General features: G+C 42.1%; 1 protein-coding gene and 1 long non-coding RNA gene across 2 annotated transcripts in view; both read right to left on the bottom strand.

Moving 5' to 3' along the window:
* Nucleotides 1-14,768, bottom strand: part of LOC134531366 (transcription factor 23-like) — a 105,365-nt gene extending 90,597 nt beyond the window's left edge. Inside the window, exon 1 of the mRNA XM_063367067.1 lies at nucleotides 14,602-14,768. Within this exon, the coding sequence (XP_063223137.1) occupies nucleotides 14,602-14,768 (167 nt within the window). The remainder of the gene's footprint in view (nucleotides 1-14,601) is intronic.
* A 3,959-nt stretch (nucleotides 14,769-18,727) lies between these two features.
* On the bottom strand, nucleotides 18,728-21,075 carry LOC134531182 (uncharacterized). Its single transcript, XR_010074957.1, has 3 exons — nucleotides 20,601-21,075; nucleotides 20,390-20,481; nucleotides 18,728-19,237 (listed from the first exon to the last, which is right to left on the bottom strand). It is a non-coding gene; the product is annotated as an uncharacterized LOC134531182 (long non-coding RNA).
* Between the last annotated feature and the right edge of the window lie 455 nt (nucleotides 21,076-21,530).

The following is a 21,530-nucleotide window of genomic DNA, read 5'->3' as shown; positions in this document are numbered from 1 at the left end:
CATTGTATGTAGCCGGCTTCCTTCAGTTCTTCAAGTATGGAGACTATTTCGTTGATGTGCGAATAGTTTCCTACACTAAGCGAAGCATGTAGAATTCTAAGGCGATCAACTAATTCATTAGGGTCGTCCCAATATACATAGTCAAATGTCTGACCACTTTCTAGCCTTTTTAAACCTTCTCCGTGTATTGTTAGTTCACTGAAGAGATTAGCGAGAATGTCCATTTTTTCATGATCTACATCTTTATATACACCACTATCTGGATCGTTATCGCGAAAATGTGCATTGGTTAGCTCTAGCAGTTTTTTGTACTCTTGTAAGTCGTTGTGAGAATATCCTTTAGGTTCCCTGCGAAACAGCAATTCGTACAGACCCGGAGTCCCGCGCGTTTTGAACTCTGCTACGCGCACGATGTTTCCTGGTAGAAAGTCTATTTCTTTAGCACCGAGGAACCACTTATTATGTTTTCTGTACACTCCGTAGGTCGTGTCATTATTCCGGCTCGTAAACGATGTCAGGTATGGTCGGACCATTGCATTAACTTGATGTCCCTTTTTCGGTATTTTTTTCTTGTGCATGGACTCTGTACTTGTTAAGTCCTCTTCTTCTCGATCTGGTTCATACTTTCTCTTCTTTACAGTCGGCATTTCATCTTCAACTTCTGTCTTCACAATGAAGGCTGGTTCTTCCTTGTTTTTAAGTTCGTCGAGGCGACTAGTGATTGGTTTAAATATCTCCTCATTTTCCATCTCACGTGCAAGTCTGGTTCGTCTAGCAAGTAAATATTTTTCGCGAACAGACTGTATAGCTTGATGAAGGTCACTGGCCAGGTCCGACATTGTACTGGCTGAAAACTTATTGCAAGACCTCCTTATATACTTTTTTTATTCGTTCGCAGAAACTTCTTTCTTGTGTTTGGCCAAATCTGAATTTGTTGACGAATGAGATAGTGATGCTTTCAGACTACTTTGAAAAGTCCTCAGATCGTCACGTCTTTGTGCATTCGATACTTCGATCATGTCGCGAATGCGAGAATCCGAAGCTTCCACGCGCTGGTCTATGGCTACGAGGTACTCAAGAAATTCCTTTTTCACCCCGTCTACTTTTTGAGCCAGTAGCGAAATGTATTTGCGGATATCGTCGTCATGAGACTTGAGAGCAGTACCTAAGTCTCGACTGCTACGGCCGAATTTCGAAATGCTATGACTCATGTTTGGCGATAAACTGATCGAAACCTCGTGTGTACCTGCCCTTATATAGAGGCCAGTCCTTTACGATGACTAGGAATCCATGTTCTTCTTTCCAACACAAGGAGCACATGTCTTTAAATTCCTGAAACGACATGTCGGTGTTTACGTGATCGTCGTAAGCGTGGCGTAAATTAAGTTCGTCCATGCGAAACAAAACTATGACATTTGCGTTGTCTCGTAGGAGATGTTTTGGAATACGACCGTACGTCTGACACAAGTAAACGCAGTCTACCTTGGCGTGTCTGCCCATGGAAAAGTACTCTTGTATTATGCCTTGTTTCTCGCACATTACATCGTCGAACACAAACACGGAATTAGGCTTTGCTTCGTTTGGAGGTACAACATCGGTATTATCGCTAAATGGAAAATACTCCAGACCATCCACAGATTGTAGAACAGTTGATAGGCGCTGGTACTTTGGCTGTTGCAACGACTTGGAATACAAGTAAACGTTCTCGAACCGAAGACCGTTTGGCTCCTCCAGTAAACTCAGTAAAACACACGTCTTGCCGCAGTTTGACGGTCCCGCTATGATACAACGTACGGTGGACGGTAATAATATACCATGTCGCGATTCACGCGCACTAAATACATCGTCTTGCGTAATGCACACGGGCAAACACACGTCTTGCTTGACTACCTGCATTGTACTAAAGTAATTGTATAAAATAAGCGTATTTATACTTTCTGGTCAGTTGTGCGTAATGACTCGAAGAGGTAAGAACAAAAAACACATCGGTGCGGGACTCGTAAACTCGCTGATAAACAACCTACCATTCGAGCTACACATTCCCGGCTACAGATTTTGCGGCCCCGGGACTAAACTAGCGAAAAGGTTAGCTCACGGTGACGTGGGAATTAATTCTCTGGACGAAAAGTGCAAGCAGCACGATATCGCATATTCATTAAGCAAGGATCTGGAATCTAGGCACCGGGCCGACGAGATATTGGCACAGGAAGCTGAAGAAATAAGTAAATCGACGCACGCGGGTCTAGGAGAAAAAATCACGGCCTGGGGCGTATCTAAAATCATGAAGGCAAAGACGAAATTAGGACTGGGTGCTCGTCAAACCAGCTCCATCAAGTCAAAGACTAACTCACGCAAGACCAAACGCAAGACTGGTGCAGGCGTGCAAAAAGCCAAGCAAAAATTACAGACTCTCGACAAGAAGATTATAGGAGGATTTCTTCCTTTGCTTTTGCCTGCATTGGGTGCTCTCGGCGGCCTTATCGGTGCAACGAGCGGTATAGTGCGGGCAGTCAACACTTCGAAGAATGAACGCAAGCAGTTAAAAGAAGCACAGCGACATAATGCCAGCATGGAAGCCATTGCCATCGGTAAAAAAAACGGCGCAGGACTGTACTTACGGCCGCACAAATCAGGCCGAGGCATGAAAAAAAAACGAATGAAAAAATCCTAAGTTCCCTACCGAAACGACCGCTCACCAACGTAGATTTAATAAAGTACGCACGCAAACTTAAAATACCAAACTTCCGCGGCGTGTTTATGCGAGACACTTTGCCCAGCAAGCCAAAAACGCACGAACGTGCCATCATTAATTTAGACACGTCGGCGGGTCGCGGCACGCACTGGGTGGCCTATGTAAAGACTGGAAACATGGCCGAGTACTACGATAGTTTTGGAAATTTACGGCCTCCGCTCGAACTGCGACAGTACCTGGGTCGGACCACTACGTTGTTTTACAATTACGAAACGGAACAGATGCCTAATCAAACAAACTGCGGACACTTGTGTCTTCGCTTTTTAACAAACAAAAATTAGCTGACAAATAAAAATTGCTACTTAAAGGTTGTGCAGTGATGATAATTTATTAGTCATGTCGATAACACTTACCTTGACAGGTCACGCATCTGAGCTGCGGGCGGTTCATTTCCCGCCTCTGGATTTAGATGGAGAATGGTGTATCGGACTCGTAGATTTTCAAACGTATAATGCCATACCTAATATCGACGAAGAAAATTGCAAGATCTGCTTCCTGAAAAGCGATGGGACCGCTCATGAAATACGGTTACCTGTTGGCTCTTACGAAATAGATGACATTGCAAATTACATCAGGGATATGTTACCACAGGATGCAGACTTTCAACTGCGTGGAAATCCAAACACTCAAAAAAGCATTCTAACATGCAGTGAAAATGTCGACTTTACGAAACCTGGGACCATAGGTACGATGCTCGGATTCGAATCAAAGGTTTATGATACAGGAAGAACGTACGAATCTACGCGCGCAGTAAACATTTTGCCTGTGAATGTCATAAGAATAAACTATAATTTGGCAAGTTGAACGTACCTCAACGGAAGACTAAGCAACATGCTGCACGAGTTTTCGCCGATGGTCCCGCCAGGATATAAACTGGTAGAAGTACCGCAAAGTATCATTTACGTTCCAGTCGTCGTGAAGTGCGCATACGAAGTCGCCGTCCGAATCGTTGACCAGCGAGGACGATTGGTGAATTTTCAAGACGAGGAAATTACATTACGTCTGCATTTGAAGCGATGGGCATAAAGTTCATAACACCGAACAATTATAAAAGAAATCGTATTGTCGTGAATAAGAACAGTTCTCTACCAGACATCGGTGCGTTAACACCTCTTAACGTTAAGTATCTCCTTAGTATTGGACAAGTGCCGAATAAATATGGAAGACGAAATCCTCAACGTAGAAGATCCGGTCATTTTTGAAGACAGCATTACGAAAATGGAATTGCACGAGTACCAGCCTTTCCTGCTCGGACCGTACGCACTACCATCGGAAGTACGCATTGCAGTACAACACCAAGATATTTGTACTTTACCTTCGCAGTCATTTCTACGTATAAGAGGCACGCTTACAAAAGCGGATGGTACGCACCCGACAACGACATCAATATCCTGCAATGGTATTCTTCACCTAATCGAGCGCATTACTTATGTACTCAATGGTGTCGAGGTAGACCAGACGAGAGATGTAGGCATAACATCTGCTATGAAAAATTACCTTTCGCTCACGCCAAATGAACTGTCTGCTGCAAAGATGGCCGGTTGGGCTCTCGAGGATGATTATAAGCTTCCGGTTTATGCCGAAGGGAAGTTGGAAGTTTGTGTTCCTCTGCCCATGCTTCTTGGATTCGCTGAGGACTACAAGCATATAATCATTAATTCGAAACAAGAGCTCGTACTGCTTCTAGCCAACACGCACATTAATGCAATTGTCGCCGCTGCAGAAAACCCTCAAGATGTCTCGCTAACACTACAGTCTATCGAGTGGATGCTGCCCCACATCCAAGTGAGCACCGTTGAACGAGTCAAGATGTTGAAGAACATAGAAAATGGCAAGAACTTCGATGTGCCATTCCGATCCTGGAGCCTGGAAACTTATCCTGGCTTGCCTCATAGTCAGCGTATCAATTGGATAGTAAAGTCCAGCTTCGCTACGGAAAAACCAAGATACATCATCGTCGGACTTCAGACCGGAAGACAGCTTAATGCAGGAGTAAGTCGCTCCTTATTCGATAACTGTCAAATACCTAATGTAAAAATATTTTTAAACAGCGAAAGTTATCCGTACGTTGACATGAACATGGATTTTGAAAGTGGAAGATTTCTTCTAGCATATCAAATGTATGCCAAGTTTCAGCAAGCTTACTACGGGCGGATACAGTCACCGATACTGAGTCCCGACAGTTTCAAGAACAAGGCACCGTTAATGGTGTTTGACGTTTCCAAACAGGATGATCGAATAAATTCAAACATCATCGACTGTAGGATCGAGATAACGACTAGCGGAAATATTCCGCCAAACACCTATGCTTTTTGTCTGATACTTCACGATCGCCTTGCATCGTACAATTGTCGAGACAAACTTGTGAAAATTCTGTCATAAATACCGTTTCGTTTTCTATCATAATTTAGTTACGACCGAGCATTGCTAGCGACAAGATGTACTGCAACCTGCAAGGTTTCCAGAGCCAAAACGGATTCGTGCTCAAGGAAATTGGTGTCACTCACGACGGCCGGACTCGAACACGCACTTTCCGACCTCCGTATCCGTGGAAACTACTAGACGAAAAAAGTAAACGGTCGAATGAATGGCTATGTAAATATTATCATGGACTAGAGTGGGACGAAGGAAAAATTCCGTACCACCAAGTGAAAAACACTATTGAAGATTTACTACTGCAAAACGAAATAATCTACGTCGCCGGACCTGAACAGAAGAAATGGCTACGAGAACTGTGTGACGTCGGAGCAGCTGAAATTGTAGACTTACAGACCGACTACGGCTGTCCTTCCCTGCGCAAGCTTAGTACAATATACGACATGCAGCCACGTGACAAGTTTGAATGTGTCTGTGCCTGCACAAACTCGCAGCTAATGCAGAAATGGCACACTCAATGTTAGTAGGAGCCTGCATATATAAATGGCGTACATACGTACGTGCCTTCAGTTGACGTTCGACCTGCAAGAAGATGTTTACTTTTCATCCTGCTAACGTGTACGTGAGCGCAAGACCTAGCTTCAGCAGTGTCGAGTACAGCTACTGGGATTCCGGATATCTACGTACATATACAGAAACCTGTGATGGAGGCGCTCAGCATTGGCGGTTTGCGCACTTTCCTGTGTCCTACGAACCGACCCAGCAGCTGGTAGATTGTTGCGAACCTGGAAACTGTGCCGTCTATCACATGAGACCACACACAATCCTTCCTGCCAGCATCGCTGAGGTAGTCGCCTCGTCTGCACGTACAACACCAAACATGGACGTGTTGCAAACTGTTGCGGCCTGCGATGCTTCTACGCAGACGTCCAAACGGTGTGCGTCTCGTCGTTGCAGTTCAGGCAGTGAATCTGTCCCAACTAGCACTGAGCCAAAGCCCAGGTGTAGACGTGGTCACAGACGTCATCGACCATGTCTTGTTGGAGTTGTCGACATCGCAGAAGATGACCAGCTGGAAACCTGTGTTCCTGATCCCGTGGCCTGCGAACCAGTTGGAACCGGAGTCGACGAGTCAGTTCGTGCAGCATTAAAGACTTTGCTTGTGAAAATGCTTGATTCCTTAACCTAATGTGTATTTGTGTATGTTTTATAAATAAATGTGTAAAACTTTAACTCGTGTGTTTTTTATTTCTATAATTTTTAGGTACCTAATAAAAAAATAATTTTAAATACAGACATTATTTTGACTCATGTAGCATACCAGTAGACCGTGGGTATATAAGCGAGGTTCGGACGACTGGACCCGCATTTCACCTCTGGCCGCGGTGCTGTACGGACGTGCTCTCTCCATTAAGTTTCGTGAGATTTAGTTATGTCGACCGGAATAGAAAGTTTACCGTCAGCAGCGTCAGCAGCGGGGACCTCGATGACAGCAACGATGATGGAGACAGAGATCCCGATACCATTAGCAGAGGAGACCATGGCAGCGGAGGGCTCAATGGCTGAGGTGACGACAGCTGTGAAGATCCCGATACCTGCTGCAGAGGAGACAACGATACGTGCTGTTCCACCATCAGCTGAAGTTTCATCATCTGCATTCCATACATCAATTAATGAAGAGCATACATCGCATCAATGCAAATATTGTGGTGCATCATTTACTAGAACTTCAAATGCGCGCAGACATGAAAGAAGCAGCTGTCAGAATAATGCTCAAAGAATACTGTTTCAGTGCAATAAGTGCAAAAAACTAATTTCACGTCTTGATAGCTTACATCTACATTATAAAAAATGCTCCGAGAAGTATAATGAACATGGTTATTGATTTGACTCATGTGTTGAACAAGCAAATGAGACTAAATAAGTGAGACCCCAGGTGATATGTACTTCAGTCTGTCTCTGACTGCGGTGATGAACGGCTCGGATAGTTAGACTTGATTAATAGACCAGTATCTAGCTATTCTTGAGAACTCGATGGCATCATTACCAGTATCAACACCAACCTGGATCGAAGGTCTACCATCATCAGTGCAGAGCACGATGACATCGACGTCTACAGCTACACCTGCTCTCTCAGCACAGCAGGAGATTTCGACGCGTGCAACATCTTCCGCAGAGCAGACCTCAACGGCTTCAGAAGTTAACATGTCAGCAGTGTTACAATGGTTGTCAACAGTTCCAGTGGCATTGATGAAGGAAGGAGCATCCAACGGTGTTCCATCATCCGGCTGCACGTACTGCGAGAAGATCAAAAACTTGAAATTACGTGATTATGTAATACACAATTGTAGTAGTAACTCTGAACGCATTAAATATCAGTGCAACAGGTGTTTAAGCAAGTTTATAAACTATGGAAGATTAAAACGACACCTCAGGAATTGTAATAGACTAGGTGTACATTCATCAGAATCAAGCTGTATATTTTGTAACAAAACATTAGCAACTATTCGAAGTGCAAAACAACATGAAATATATCACTGTCCTTTTAATGAAGTCGATAATTCGTCTTTGTGTGAAAATTGTGGTGTGTCAATATGTCGACCTGATAGACTGAATAGACATTTCAAGTCATGTAAAGGACTTAGTCCATACAATAAGAAGACTGTTTGAATCGGGAAATCCACAAAACTTTAGTAATTTGTCTGTGTATTTTTTTTGTACTTGTAGTAGTGTAGTATGTAATAAATTTTTTTTAAAAGAACTTGTGGTATTTTTATTTTCTCAAACCTAACACTTTTTTAGTATTTTTTAAATTAAAGTTGTTTTGTATCGGCCAGGGATCGAATCAAGGACCTAAGTCGATCTAATCAATCAGTATATGGATTACAAATTTATTTAATGATTTCTGAACTATTTCCCGGATCTCTAGCATTAAAATTACACATTTCCAATATGGTGGTCTTGATGTCTGATAGGATGGTGGTCGTAGAGGATTTAGAGTCTCTTTACGAATGTTGAACATGGTTTATTTAAATTATTTTTTTACATAAGATTAAACATTATTGCAACGATCGGGTATCGAACGGAGGACGGGAATCGATCGAATCAATATGTAAATTAATGAGTGATTTATTTAATGAATTTTGAAAGTTTTCCCGAATTTCTAGCTAAATAATTACGGATTTTCAAGATGGCGGCCAAATGACAAGATGGCGGGTGTCACAGTAATAAATTATTACTGCACTCTAGCGGATACGAATTAAACTAACATGTCATCGGCGCACTCTAGCCGACGATACAATGATGATGGCTTCCAGCATCGAAGACAAGATGGCGGCCATGACGTCATACTAGATGATGATAAAAAGTGGTGGGAGTCAGTCTGCCAGCACCCACCACGAGGGAAGGATCGGTCGTCATTTTTATTTTTTTGCATTCGTCGGGTTCGAACCGAGGACTCCGAGCTCCGTGTCGAAAAAGTAATTTTTTTATTAAAATTTTATTATTTAATTTTTTTATAAATTTTAAAAAAAATTCGTTAAAATCGGATAATAAATAAAAAAGTTAAAGATGGCGGCCGTAACGGAAATTGCAACGGTGACGTCATCATCCAATATGGCGGGAAACAAATCATCGGAATTTTCGAGAAAACACAATTACGTCATCCAAAATGGCGGATCCAAGATGGCGGATCCAAAATGGCCACCGTTATCTACTTGTCCCATTACGTTATGTCCCGTTACGCTTATCCAAGATGGTCGCCGTGACGTCACAATCCAAGATGGCCGCCGTGACGTCAAAATCCAAGATGGCCGCCGTGACGTCACAATCCAAGATGGCGGACACCGACACCACCACCACAGCCTGAAGCCTGATCTAGTATGCCCTATTATATACTACTTAAAGTTCAGGCTTTCATGTGAAAATAATAAAAACACCAGGTTTTAATTTCAAAACGGCGTTTACTTAAAAAAACACGCCTCTCGTAGAGAGCGACGCCGAATGCCCTGCAGAGGCTTGGCAATCTGTAGCCACGGACCACTCTGCCCTGTATCCTCAACTTCACGGTCCTCTGTCGATAGTTCACTGGCTGCTCTGTGTGTCACGTGTCTAGAACGAGTTGCTCGCGGTCAGGTATTTCTTTGGTAACTGATTATCACTGGCCCAAAGCTGACAAAGTCGAGTCAGGAAACCGTCGGCCCAACCTCGCACGTGTCCCGTCACCATGTGAGTTCCTGAACTGTTGCTCTCCAACCTGCCGCCCAGACGGCGCGGCAACTCCTGGTCGAGTTGCCAGCACCTCCGCGCGCTGGGCTCTGGGTCCTGGGCTCGAGTCCCTGGCAAGGCGTGGCTGTGAGTTCGTGAGTGTCCTAACAACTCACAACACTTGTCACCGTCACTGACATGGTTCCAATGCATATCTTAAATGTCGCAAATTAGTCATTAAGGGGTGGGCTCGTTAGTAAAATAATTAGCAACGAGCCAATTATATAAAAGAGTGGTTTAAGGGGCGGCGTACCTAACTACTAGCTTAGGGGTCGTAGGTTCGAGGCATCCCTAAACTTAAAAAATTATTACTTTTTAACTTTCCTTATCATGTAATGTAAGTTCCAACCTATGTAATTGTATGGTATATTTACCATGAATCCATGATATATCTTTTAAATTTGTTAAAGAAAATGTCCTATATAACTGAATAGCTAAAATAACTTCTATTACATGTTTAGAAACATTTCCTACAGAGTCGTGTAATTGGTGTATTTAGGGTTAGTCCTCTTATCAGCCGTCTCGTGCCAGTACCTAGGGCACGTGAACGGGACTTCCTCGTTGAAAGATAACAATGTGACACCACCTCTTCTTTCAGAAGAGACTGCAGTGAGCACTAGCGCCCGCGATGGCCCACGTGGCTAGGTCATGGCTCCTCTCTAGACTGGGCATCAACTCGTTACGTGTTCGCGGTGTTTCTCATGGACTTTTTAACTATACACCATGACAGAGTGTAGAAGGCTGGAGCGCAGGAAACCAGAAATTGAGATGGAAATAGAAAAGTTAATTTGCCAAGAAATGGTAAAAAAAACATTCTATTAACAAATGTAAGGCTAATATGTAACTGTTAATGTTGAGGATAGGGAAAAGCACTTGATAAGGAAGAAATGAATGGTTAATGATAGTTACCGGAGAACTTGAAATGTTAGTCACAATTGCGATAATCACACAGTAAGTGAAAAAAATTCTTTCGGTAGACATGAAATAATGGTAAGCAAACCGGAAACTAATCATAGTATTTTTACGTTCACATAAGCATTTAAGAAATGTTTACATTTATTTCAATTGACTACATATTCTGTCACCGTTTGTGACATATAACGTTAGCGCGGACCCAGAAAATACGTGAATATGCTCTAAACATATATCACATATATTATTTCTCAAAAGTACTTTTTGTGGCAACGCCATATCTCCCTTAATTCATTAAAATTAATGATTCAAACATTATTTGAAAGCTCATTTCTCCGCTATTGAGGATAAGTAGACAAATAGTTTAAATTTAATATTTTTGTTAAAAAAATTGAATAAGAAATCTTTATAAAAAGCAAAATTTTCATTAGCAATGACGTCAACAGATGGCATTCCTAAAGAAAATATATTAAACTAACATGTAGGAAGCGCAATTTTTTAAAAATCTGTTTAACTAATAAGAAATCTGTTAGTTAGATTGTTTGCATTATATATGCAAGTGTAATCTATCACGCAAATAAATCAAATTAAATTAAAGCATTATAAATCGTTATAAACTGTTATTTATAAACCAACGTCAATTAATAAACGTTATTAACTGAATTAAATCAACATATTAAATCAAGTAAGTACTCATAACTTCAATTAGATTGAATGCTGAGCATATTGTTTACCTAAATAGCGACTTTTTCAATAAGACTGATATTTATTAGTTCTCTCCCAAATGAAATAACTTTCATTAATAAATACTTGCATGTACTTATTTCCACAGTATTATATTACTATCTGATGTTTGACCATGATACTGTGCGAAATATTCGCACGGATCAGCTGGTATGCTATAAAGCTAAACGTAATTTTGAACTGAGCACTTATTTGATATAGGTATTTATTTTTCATGGAAATAAAAAACTTAGAGCTAATTTTCTTAATAATTCCCAACTTAACTAAGAGTGCACAAAGCAATAAATATGTTTACATCTAGTTATTTGGAAACTAATACATTGTTCTGAAAAGAGTCCGGACGAAGCAGCGCGTACAACAGCGGGATCCCACGCGGACACCAGGGGCGCGCTTCCCAGACGCGTGCTGCGAGTAGCAACACACTGTCATTATATTTATTTTTTAAATGAAACAGAAAACAACTGCATCACTACAAAATAGTGTTCGCAGTAATACTGGGTTCGGTTTCTTACCCGAGCATTTATGCTTTGTGTTGTCCCAGTACCTCCAATAGTTAAAGTTATTTCTAAACCGTTCCCTGAATAGCGTTCCTGTATTAATTGCGCATTTATATACATGACACAACAAATAAAGTCAAAATGTGGAATATTGGATTATCTTTTCCATTGTTTAAAAAAATCATGCTTGATGCAACATATATATATATATATATATATATATATATATGCATATATATATATGCATATATATATGCATATATATGTTCGTTTGTCCCATGCGTTCCTAAAACATTCATCCGATTGCGATGAAAATTTACACACTTGACCATTGAAACACGAGGAAGTTCACTATCTATGTGAGATTTCAATAAAGCTAATACTTTAAGTAGAATTGAATTATTCTTGATGATATTTCGCCACTTCATTATTAACGCATCTTTTATCCGATCTGTATGAAATTCTGCACACTTAACCTTTGAAACACGAGGACGGTCACTGTCTAGGTAAGATAACGTACAATAGGTGGCGCGCGAATCGTTTCAACAATTGTGTGTATTTCATATACTTAGTTTAGCAGCAACTCGTGCGTTTTTGTTGTATGAGGGCGCAAGCATGATAGAATTGAATTGAATTAAAAATAAAAGAGAGATAGGGACATATAGAGGTAGAGAGGAATAAATATAGATATAGAGATAGCGAGCGATAGAGTATGAGATTGAGAGATATAAGTAGATGTGTATAATAATTATATAGAACATACATATATAGAGATTTACATAGAGATATATGTTTATAAACGAGCGATAGAGAGAATTAGAGAGAGGTAGAGAGATGCTTTGTATAAGTAAACCTACTTCAAACAAATTACACAAATAATTTGAATGAGACTTTGCAACATATGTCGGGCATCTGCTAAATAAAATATAAAATTATGCGCCAATCATCGTAAAACAAATCCTCAGTATTATATCGAAAAATGTATTTCATATATGTAAAAATAACCATAGCCAAGTGTTGTAAAAATTTGCAATATCTTTTCTGTAGTGGTACAAACTATTTATTGGCAAGTGTTTTCCAAAGGAATCATTTGTTAAAGTTCAATTTTTTTTTTTTCGATGAATATGTGCGTGTGATCGGCCGTGATACTACCGAAGAGCCACTACAGCCAGGCTCTCCCGATGCGAGGCTCCACTCGGCCAGTGAGTATGGCCTCGTGCGCGGCCCAAGGGGAGTCTAGTTCGAGTCCCGGCGCCGCCCTGCCGCTTCACCACGCTGCCAACCAGACGCGCATGCAAGTTCTACTTCCTCGGCACCATAGCATATAGTTCACATCAACATGAAGAGTCGTTCCAGCGTTCGTCATATTAAAGCGAGCCTGCAAAGTGTTCAATATCGACGCCGTGCTTGTACTAACACTATTTTCTCTGCTATTCAATTAAAAGTACACCTGAAAATTATCAAATAATGTGTTCGCTGGTTTTAGCAATACAAAAATATAAATACTTTTATTTGTAGCGATTAATTCAACATTACTATATGTTCTTAAATTTGTTTGTTGCGTGAAATAATTTTCATGCTACGTTGTACATCTGGTCAATTTTTCGTTGCATTGGTGCGCGCTCATTTCGTTGCTTATTAAAATTTCACTCTCAACGCGCCTACAGAAGTACTACTTCTCCAACGACAACAATAATAATGTAAGCGCTACCTGTCGGCAGGCGCCTGTACGTTGCGCGCTAACGTATTTCATCTCACCGCAGTCCTACTGAAGAACACATTTTGCGCTACGTCACCAGCAGATGTAGTTTATGACGTTAACGAAAAAGCTTTAATAACCCTGCTTAGTACCTTTTTTTAATTTTGTCGAAATAAACGCCGGCCTCATCTTAGTGACAATTTATACTTGTGAAATTGTTAAAAGAAAGAGTGTTAAATGAATCAGTGCGTAAAACATTACACTATTAACATAGTATTTAGCCATGATATAAACTTCATTGGATTTCAGTCAAATTAACTGCGCGCAGGTAAGGCATTGTATTTGTAGGTTTATTATTAATTTACAGTCGCGCGGGCCTGATTGTTGTAATCAGTGCTAGACCACACGTGCTTCTAGAATAAGTTAGTTTGTAAGCAGTTCCTTACTAAGCCTCCAGGAATGAGGCAGAGACTTTCATATACAAAGAAATAAAGAATTCGGATTTGCACTAGTGATTATATTCGCTGGTAGACAGCTAAAAATTATGTCCTTTGAAACATACCAAACATTTACACTTAATATAGGATATCTGAAACCGTGGCAAACGTTCGGTCTTTCCTTGAACCAGGACAGCAAATTTGCCGCCCTGTCCATAGAGGATTTTAGCAGAAAATTTTTTTTTGTACCATGAAGGTATTCGTCTGTGGAGTGGATGTATGTTGTTTTAAATCTGAAGTCACTCTGGTTAAGAAATGGTTAGCAAAAAAATTGGAAAAAAGATATGTTTAGCAAAAAAATTATACTGCTAGACACCTATGTGTTTAATAACTTGGAATGAATTCGTTAGAAAATATAGTAAAAATACTATCATTAAGTGAGGAATGTCAAACAAAATTTAACCACATATTATACAGAATAAGTAATGTCACCGTAACTTTTAAACAAGTTTTTTTTCTATCCTTATGGAAAAGGAGGGTGGGGCTCGTTCTCATATTTACATAAAATACAGCCATGGTCAATTGCACACACCCACTGTCTCACTCATTACCTCCTCGGTTTGTACAGCTAAAACCTAAAAAAAAAAAAAAAAAAAAAAACCTCCCGTGATAAAGGGTAGTTTCTTGGGTGGCCAGGTTGTCATATATATATGCATAGATAAAAGACGAAGTAAACCACACGCGCCAACTCGCAGTATAAAATGCGCGGCCCCAATACTAAACATCTTCGCCAACAGAACTGTCAAAAACACGTATGGTGTACGGGCAGCGATCTCATCGTTGGGGTTGAAATATCTATCGCCACTGTAGCTCCGAGTGCCAATGCAAGTGTCAGAGCGCCAATGACGGCACGCTTACCTGCGCGAGGAGGCGGCGGGGGCGGCGGCCCTGCCTGGGGGCGGCGGCCCTGCCTGGGGCGGCGGCACCGCCACCGACTGACTGGCTGGCGGCCGGCGAGTCCTCCGCCTCCACCAAGACGTCCTGTGCTCGGCCTGTGCGGCGGCGCAACTCCGGCCGCCTCCCATTGGGCCGGGGGCGGGCCCGCTCCCTCCCCCACCCCCCGCTCTGTGTAAACAAGCATCGGCGCGGCCGGGGCTTCCTACAAGGTCGGCAGCGAAGGAGTGGACGAATAAGTGTCAAACATGTCATTACGTCGAGGTGACTGCAGATGGATGGAGTGGGAGTACCTCAGTAACTACTTACGTCTGTCACGTTGCCAACTTGCCAAAGACACGGTTGCGAGGCGAGTGATATAAACGGAAAGATTCTTTGTTGGATCATATAGGACAGTGATGGCAGCCTGCTTAAACAATATTTCAACAAATAAGTATTATCCGGCTTACTATGGTGTATTAAACGTCCTTCTTTGCATACACGCAGTTTTTAATAAACACTTCTTATGAATCAAATATATTCTCCCACAAATATTGAAACATATATATAAATTAACATATATATTTATTTGTTATCTATATAATGTTTCATAGTAATTGTCATTAATTTTGGTAAATTTAGTTCTTAGAATACATTTTTTTCTTTATCACATGTCAGATTATGTATTTATTGGTAATCCTACAAAAAATCAATTTCAATAATTGTTACAAGATATTAAATATTAATTCGTATGTGTCTGGCCCTAGGAGAACATCAAGAAACATATCAACCTAAAAATAATTAATTTTGCCATCAATGATCTAAGGGTGGCCGTCGTCCAGGAGACAGCAGTAAACAAATACCAATGACTGGCGTTGTCAGTCTCACGACAACGCGCAGATTCTCAAAGTTAAAAGCGCGCCCGCCAGGTAAAATACGTTAGGAAGCAGGACCAGCGAAAGCCCTAAACCTTTTATCCACACTTGACACCGCGAAGTCCCTCCACAGGTTGTCCACATCTGGCATAGCGAAGCCTCTAAATAGGTTGTCCACATCTGACACCGCAAGGCCCCTATAAAGGATGTCCACATCTGACACAGTAAGACCCCTATACAGACTATCCAAAGCCGACATGGCTAGAAAAATACACAACTATAGTCCACACCTGAATAGCAAGGCCCCTATACATTATGTCCACATCTGACCCAGCGAGGCCCCTAAAAAGTGTGTCCACCATCTAAACGGAAAGGCCCTTACCAGGGTATCCACTTCTGACATAGCGAGACCATTGCTCAGGCTTTCCACACCTGACACAGATAGGCTCCTACTAGACTGTCCACACATGACACAGCGAGGCCACTGCACAGGCTGTCCACACATTAAACAGTTAGGCCTCTGCACAAAGTGGCAACACCTGAAATAGCAAGCCTCCTATACAGAATGTCCAAAAATGAAACAGCAAGACCTCACAAGCGGTACAAAACAATAACACCAAGACTACTGCACAAGCTGACCACATATTATACAGATAGGCCCCAGCACAGGGTGTCAATATCTGAAACAGCAGTGCCCTAATACAGGGTGTCCACATCTGATACACATGAGGTCCCTACACAGGCTGTCCACTCATGGAACAAACAGACCTCTACACAAGTTGTCCACATATGCAAAAGCACAGGCCCTATACAGAATGTCCAATACAGACACAGCAAAGCATATAGGTACACAGGCTGAAATCACTTGACACAGACAAACCACTTAATAGGCTCTCCTCACATGACACAGCGAAGCACTTACACAGGCTGTCCAAACATGACACAGCTAGGTCTCTACACAGTAAATTCACACCTGAAACAGCAAGGCCCCTATACAGGTTGTCTATATCTGTCACAGCAAGACCACTTCGTGAGCTGTCCACACATGACAAGGCGAGGCCACTGCACAGGCTCTTCTCACCTGACGCAGCGAAGTCCCTACACGGCTGTCAACACATAACACAGGTAGGACTCTACACAGAGTGTGCACAGCGCAAACAGCGAGACCCCTATGAATTATGTCGAAACCTAACACAACATGGCCCCTACACAACTCTCCTCACCTGACACAGCGAGTCCTCTCCAATGGTGTCCACACATGACCCAGCGAAATATCACAAAAAATTTGCACAACGAGGTAAACACAAAGGATGTATACACCTGACACAGCAAGGCCCCTACACAGGCTGTCCACACCTGACACAGCGAGCCTCTACACAGAATGTCCACACATTATATAGCGAATCCCCTACACCGGCTGTCTACACCTGTCACAGCGAAACTTTACACAGGCTGTCGACACGTCACAGTGAGTCCCTACATAGGATGTCCACACCTAACACAGCGAGACCACCAAACCGGGTGTCGACAACTGATCCTGCGAGTCCCCCACAGAGCGTGTCCACACCTGACACTGAGATTCCCTTATACAGGATGACTACACCTGACACAACGAAGCCACTGCACAGGGTGTTCACACCAGACCTCGAGACCCCTACACAATATGTCCACACCTTACACAGCAAAGCCCGTAAACAGGCTATACATACCTGACACAGCAAGGCCCCCATAAAGTAGTATACACCTGACACAGCATGGCCTCACACATGGTGACCATATCTGACAGTTAATCCCCTACACATGATGTCCACACCGAATCTTTTACATAAGGTTTCCACGCCTGACACAATAAGGCCTCTACAATATCTGTTCAAAAATAATTAACGAGGCTCCTACTTAGACTTTCCTTGTATGACTCAGTGAGCCAATGAATAGGCTGTCCACACCTGTCACTGCGAGGACCATAAAACAGTCTGTCCACACACGACAGAGCTAGGTTTATACCCATGGTGTCCATATCTGACACAGTAGGCCCCTAAAAATGCTGTCTACACCTGAAAAAGCGAGGCCCCTACACAGGCTGCCAAGCATTTTTTGGGTGGCGCCTATACAGATGTTCACACTTAAAAAAGGGCAACCGCCCCCCCCCCCCCTCAAAGGCTGTCTAATCCTGACACAGCCCCTATACAGGGTGTCCATAATTAAAACAGCCAGGCTCCTACAAAGGCTGGTACAAGATAAACATTGAGGTACCGTACACATCTGACACTGCGAGTCCAGTACGTAGGGTGTCCACACGTGACACAGTGAGTACCCCACATAGAATGTCCACACCTGACACAGCGAGGTCCCTACATAGGCTATTCAAACCTAATACAGTTAAGACCTTATATACGCTTACCTCACCTGAACAGTGAGGCCACTGCATAAGCTCACCTTACATGACTTAGCGAGACCCCTACTAGGCTGTCCACGCCTGACGCCATAAGGTCTTGACACAGGCTCTCCTCGCCGTATAGAGCGATGCCCCTACTCAGGGTGTACCATTTGGACACATTGATTCTCCTACTAAGGGCGGGTACAGACTAGAACATTTTAGCGAACAGAACAGCGAACAGTGTTCGACACATTTTACGAACAGTGTTCAGATTTCGAAAGAACATTGTTTGCGAACATTGTTCGAGGTGTGTTCCCTGTGACCCATTCCGTACTTAGCAGTGGCACGATGAGTACACAGGCGCAAGTAGCAGCAGCTGTATATATTTACATTCACTATGCGGTTAAAAAGCGAAGGAAATCTCGCCGTTGGTGGATTACAAAACTGTATGAAAGTAGGACAACATATAGTGGCTCGAACTTGTTGGCAGACTTAAGTTTTCAGTCAGTCAGTGGTCTTTACAAGAACTTTACAAGAATGCACCCATCAGATTTTGAGGGGTTGATCAATTTGATAGGAGCGAAAATTGGTAAGAGAGATACGTCGTTCAGAAAAGCAATTCCAATTACAGAAAGACTGGCATTGACATTACGTTTTTTAGCAACTGGTGATTCGTATACCAGCCTTCAGTATGTATTTAAAATTTCAAAACAGACTATCAGCACAGTTATTCCTGAAGTGTGTTCTGCTCTCATCGAAGGACTTGAGGATTACATTAAGGTAAGTATTGACTTATTCTGCGGTACTGTGTAATTGCAAGATTTATTAACGTAATTTTCTACATTTATTTATAAGAAATGACAAAGTTGTTTACACTGTGTTACAAATCATTAGGAGCACTGTAATTAAAACAAAAATATTTTATAAGAGATCGTGAATAATGAAATCATCATCATCAGACGTCAAGGTAGGTGATCCTGCTGAAGGACACGGGGTTGTAGGGTTGGACAATACAGTGTTTGACTGCATGACAGAGTTGTCCGATGGAAAATGACATGGATAGTGTGGTTGTATAAAATTCTGAGTGTTATTGTAGAAACCCCTGTTAGCGCGAAGGAAAATACCCATAATGTCATTTTCAATTGTACATCTAGTATCAACGTTGTACTGTCTCAACTTTAGATGCGACCAAATTTCCAAAATGTTGGCACTCATCGTTAAGCTGACTCGCGGTGGACGACAATATATGAAAGGCTTTGTCCAGACGTGCATCTTCGACTCGCTGCTTCTTCTTTTTCGGTACAGTTTCCTGTGCTGATTCTCCAACTGCACCACATTCTACGTCTCTCTCTTCGCTTTCTACTCGCATCTGAAAAATGTCATAATAAGTAATTATAAATAAATTATCGTTTGAGCCAAATAATGTTTCACTGGTTTTATAGCTACATCGTTTAAATTGTTATTACACCACACAACAGTAATTCTTGCATTTTGCAAAATTTCAAGTCAAATACGTGTGTATAATAATGTTTCTGCGTCCCCTTCATTGGACTAGTTGCCACTGAGTTAGGCAGAAACATAAACATGTAAATGAAATAAATGGGATAAATGTCAAAGGAGAATTATAACAACCGGTCGTTACATGTGGTTCTGAATATATCTGTTACAGATTCCTACTACTGAAGAAGAATGGGCGGCAGTAGCAAGAGAATTTGAAAGCAAGTGGCATTTCCCACATTGTGTAGGCGCGCTCGACGGTAAACACGTTGTATTACAGTCATTATGAATAGTGGAAGCGAGTACATAAACTACAAAGGATTTTTCAGTATAGTACTTTTTGCTTTGGTAGATGCCAATTACAATTTCTTATTTGTAGATGTGGGATGCCAAGGCCGAATATCGGATGGTGGCGTATTTGCAAATTCTGAGCTGGGCAAAAGGATTGCATCGAACTCATTGCATCTTCCTCCCGCCGCCCCATTGAGGAACAGAAACACAGATATCCCATATTTTTTTATTGGGGATGAAGCATTTCCTTTGTCGGGCAACCTTATGAAGGTATATGCTGGTTATCATCGTAAAGGGACAAAGGAACGGATTTTTAACTACAGGTTGTGCAGTACTCGCAGGGTTGTGGAAAACGTGTTCGGCATTGCATCTTCAGTTTTTCGCGTGCTGAGGAAACCTCTTCTCTTAGAACCACAAAATGCTGAGCGAGTTGTAATGACTGTTGCCTTGCTTCACAATTTCTTGAGAAAAAGACCAGAATCTGCTACAGTTTACACACCCCCGGGAACATTTGATAATGAAGAAGCGGGAGACGTAATACACGGGCGTTGGAGGGATGATGGTACAGATATGGGTTCGTTGTTGCCAGTTACAAGGGTTCCCCGCAGATCAAAGAATGCGGTACTTGACGTAAGGGAAGAGTTGGCGGAGTATTTTACACGAGAAGGGAAAGTAACGTGGCAAGATGAATATGCTTAGTATGAACGTTTGGTACCAAGCAACTTGTACTTACCGTCGAAATTGTCTTTCTTGGTTTATTTTTGTCCAGCAAGAAACGTAGACTTTCGAAAGCGAACCAGGAACTTCTGTACATTTCGTCAGTTCCTGTAACAAATTACTGTTTGTAGAACAATTTGTGCGACTTAAAATTTTGTTTACGTAATCAAAATGTACTAATGTTTTAAAAGAATCCACTTTACAAAATAAAACTGAAATGAACCCACCTTTTCCAGTTCCAGCAGTGTCTTTCATTTTCTTCCTCTCCCTTCTTAATGCTGATAGCAAACTCTCCATTTTCTTCTTACATTCGTCCACATCTCTGTCCATTTCGGCCCCGATTTCTTCCCACGCGTCTTGTTTTCTAATTTTGTTGAAATGATTAACATTGTTTGGGTCCCATATCACTGTTTGTTGTTTATACAAATCTATCAGTTTTATTTGATCTTCCTTGGACCACTCCATTCTCATATAACAAAAGAGTCACGCACCGCTACTAACTCCGTGAAGACAACACCGCTCCACGTCGACAACTGAATGTTCGCAGGAAGTGTTCGCAGCGACGTCCAGACTGTTATCCGAGCCACGGCGAACATCCTTTGATGTGACGGGCAAAAACCGACAAATATCGGATCGCAACCGAACAAACAACCGAACATTTTTTGTTACGGGGAAATGTTCGTTTTCCCGTCCACATTGGTTGCAAACATGTTCGCAAACAATGTTCTGTCCGTTGAAATGTTCTAGTCTGTACCCGCCCTAAGGCTGTCTACACCTGAGACAGCGTGGCCCCTATACATGGTATCCACACCTGAAACAGCAAAGGTCCCTACACAGGCTGTCCACACCAGACACAGCGAGCCTCTATACAGGCTGTACAAACATGACACATCTAGTCCTCAACACTGGGTGAAACACCTCTGAAAGTAAGGCCACTATACAGAATGTCCACATCTGACACAACTATGTCCCTACACATGCTCTCCATACCTGACACATCGAGTTATAGACTGTGGCAACTCACAAACCAACCAGCTGTTAGCCCACCCATTCCCGACATGGGTCAGAAACACGCTGACATTCTAGAGCAGTACTGGCCATTTCCATTCTTTTTGAGGGCTGTTTGTCATTTTAGTTACTCATCCTAGGGGCCATAC

The sequence above is a fragment of the Bacillus rossius genome, chromosome 3, assembly GCF_032445375.1.
Source record: "Bacillus rossius redtenbacheri isolate Brsri chromosome 3, Brsri_v3, whole genome shotgun sequence".
NCBI classification, from domain to species: domain Eukaryota; kingdom Metazoa; phylum Arthropoda; class Insecta; order Phasmatodea; family Bacillidae; genus Bacillus; species Bacillus rossius.
Note: the sequence above shows the minus strand (reverse complement) of the source record. Positions and strands in the feature narration are given on the sequence as shown.